Here is a 2477-nt window from a genome sequence, read left to right as displayed (position 1 = left end):
GCTCCCACGAGCAACACCGTCCTAGGCTATACGTCACGTCACACTAGGAAGCAGTGCCGCGTCACCGCGTGACGTCACCGCGGAGGGGAGTGGCGGGGCGGGAACTCGCCTATTACCGTAGTAACGCGAACGTTACGTTACTGCCACGTACCGCTGGGGAGGTAGGGGCGATCCATGGCTCAACATGTCACAGTATTATTATATTGGTACCTGCAGTAATTGAACATCAGTGTTATTGAGATTCGCTAAATTATAAAAAAAGTACATTCGGAAAATACTCCATGTGATTCCAGTAATCCTCATTTCCTTTATGGCCATACGTCACATAATTTAATATATTAAACATCTGTTAAACCTTCGATTATCCTTATACTTTATTGTATCTACTAGTAACAGCATTACTCTCTCTTTTCTAATGTCATTTGTTTCTATTTTAGATGTACATGGACGTCAACAGTATTTCTTTCAGGGGCATCCAGGTTTCCAGGGGTAGCCAGAAAATTTGCTTACAAACTTTCATTTAAGCCATTTTTACTGCTTTACCAACTTTCCAACAATAATTTTCAAACACTTTGTATTTTTATTATTAATATTTGGCGTATCTCTTTGTGTTCTTCAATTTGTATTTTTTTTAATCCAGGGGGAGAGAGAATATGCCCACACCGTGCCGCTGACCTTGGTTATGTATATGGATACATATTCAATTTATTTATCCACAATAACAGAATTTATTTGTCCGTATTCTTTCACGCTGTTACAGCTTGCTGCTTGCTGATGTATCTACTTCCAGGGCCACCCAAGAGCATCGATTAATGTATTGTATCCTGTAATTTCGTTACCACGCAATTTGCTTTCTAACTGTAATTCATACTCAATGTACACTAAGTTATAACAATAAAAGCATTGCCATTTTAAAGTACGAAATTATCTTTGAAAAATACAAGGTTATTATACTCAGGTGCGAAACTGACACTGAATCAAAAGTGTCTTCCTAATTTATGCTAGAATGCAACTCAGATTTAGGCAAATTATAACCTAAGAAGGAACATATTTCTACTAAAGGACGGCGAGAGATGGCGGTAATCCACTATCCCTTTACTGGAAAATATATGAAATGAGAGTAATTTTGTGGCTAGTAGAAAGTATTCATCATGACATAATAAGCATAGTTCATTTACTTCACCAGTTATTTTGTATGGCTGTGAATGTAACCCCTCACTTTACAGATATGATTTACTCGTCTGAAAATAAAACATTCGGAACTGAGAGGGATGAAGTAGGTTGATTATCCCCAGTTGCTGGACGACTTACAGCGCAAAAATTGACGGAAATATAGGGGAAGAGGAAAATTGATTCAGAACACGACTGCGATAAGCATCTACTAAACTGATGACGCCTCATAATTGAATGACATTTTAATAGAACAGAGTTGCATCGCATTTAACTGAGTTGGGCTTGTGTTGTCATTGTGATTTTAATTTATAATAGCAGTATGGTAGGAGATTCATAAGTAAGTAATTGCTGTACTAAGCAATACAGAATCACATAATACCGATATGAAGCAATATGTCGCAGTCCTTTAATTCAGTGCCATGCCCAAATTGAAATGGCTGCAGTTTCTGTCTCGCGAGATCATTATGCACGCACTCTTACACTACTTTACTTCAGTCACAAGAGATCTTTAGTAAAATATGTTTCAATTTATTTATGCTTAAACCATGAATTTCCTGTTCTTAAAATTTAAATTTGTACATATTTTAAAAGGTGGTGATTATACAGTGTACAGTCTATTATTCTGGAGGTGAACGGGCTGAAAGATGTGTGGCAATAATGGTGCATAAAAGTGTAGTGAGGAGTGTTGTTAAGAAGACTGTTTGTAATGACAGAATTATTGCTCTGAAGTTAAAGGCGGAACCGGTAGATATACTGATTATGCAAGTGTACATGCCAACATCAGAGTATGAAGATGATGAAGTGGAAAAAAGTGTGACACAATTGAAGAAATTCTTCAGGAAGATGGAAGAGGAGACACAAACAGCATCATATTGGGAGACTGGAACAGCACTGTTGGAGATTAACCATATCAGAATATTGTTGGATCACATTGACTAGGAAGACGGAATCACAAGGGTCAAATGCTTATTGACTTTTGTGAAATAAATGACTGATTGTCACCAACACTTGGTTCAAGAAGCCAAAGAGAAGAATTTACACATGGAAGGCACCTGGGGATTGGAGGAGGCATCAGCTGGACTACATCCTTGTGAAACATCAATTCAGAAATAGTGTGAAGGATGTGAAGACGCTTCCTGGGGCAGATATTGACTCTGACTACAACTTACTGGTTGCCAAGTTTCAAACCAGGTTGAAGAAAATTATAAGATTTCAAAAGCGCAGACCTAGATGGGATCTGGAGAAGTTATATGCTCAAAGACAAAACGTGCAAGAGACCCTAGAAGAGAAACTCGGTGCAATTG

At 38.0% G+C, this 2477-nt stretch overlaps 1 protein-coding gene across 1 annotated transcript in view; it reads left to right on the top strand.

The window, feature by feature from the left end:
* Window positions 1-916, top strand: part of LOC111863479 — a 6287-nt gene extending 5371 nt beyond the window's left edge. The window contains exon 3 of the mRNA XM_023849827.1: window positions 761-916. Within this exon, the coding sequence (XP_023705595.1) occupies window positions 761-813 (53 nt within the window). The 3' untranslated portion in view covers window positions 814-916. The remainder of the gene's footprint in view (window positions 1-760) is intronic.
* Window positions 917-2477: the final 1561 nt, after the last annotated feature.

The sequence above is a fragment of the Cryptotermes secundus genome, unplaced genomic scaffold, assembly GCF_002891405.2.
Source record: "Cryptotermes secundus unplaced genomic scaffold, Csec_1.0 scaffold3322, whole genome shotgun sequence".
In the NCBI taxonomy this organism is placed as follows: Eukaryota; Metazoa; Arthropoda; class Insecta; order Blattodea; family Kalotermitidae; genus Cryptotermes; species Cryptotermes secundus.
Note: the sequence above shows the minus strand (reverse complement) of the source record. Positions and strands in the feature narration are given on the sequence as shown.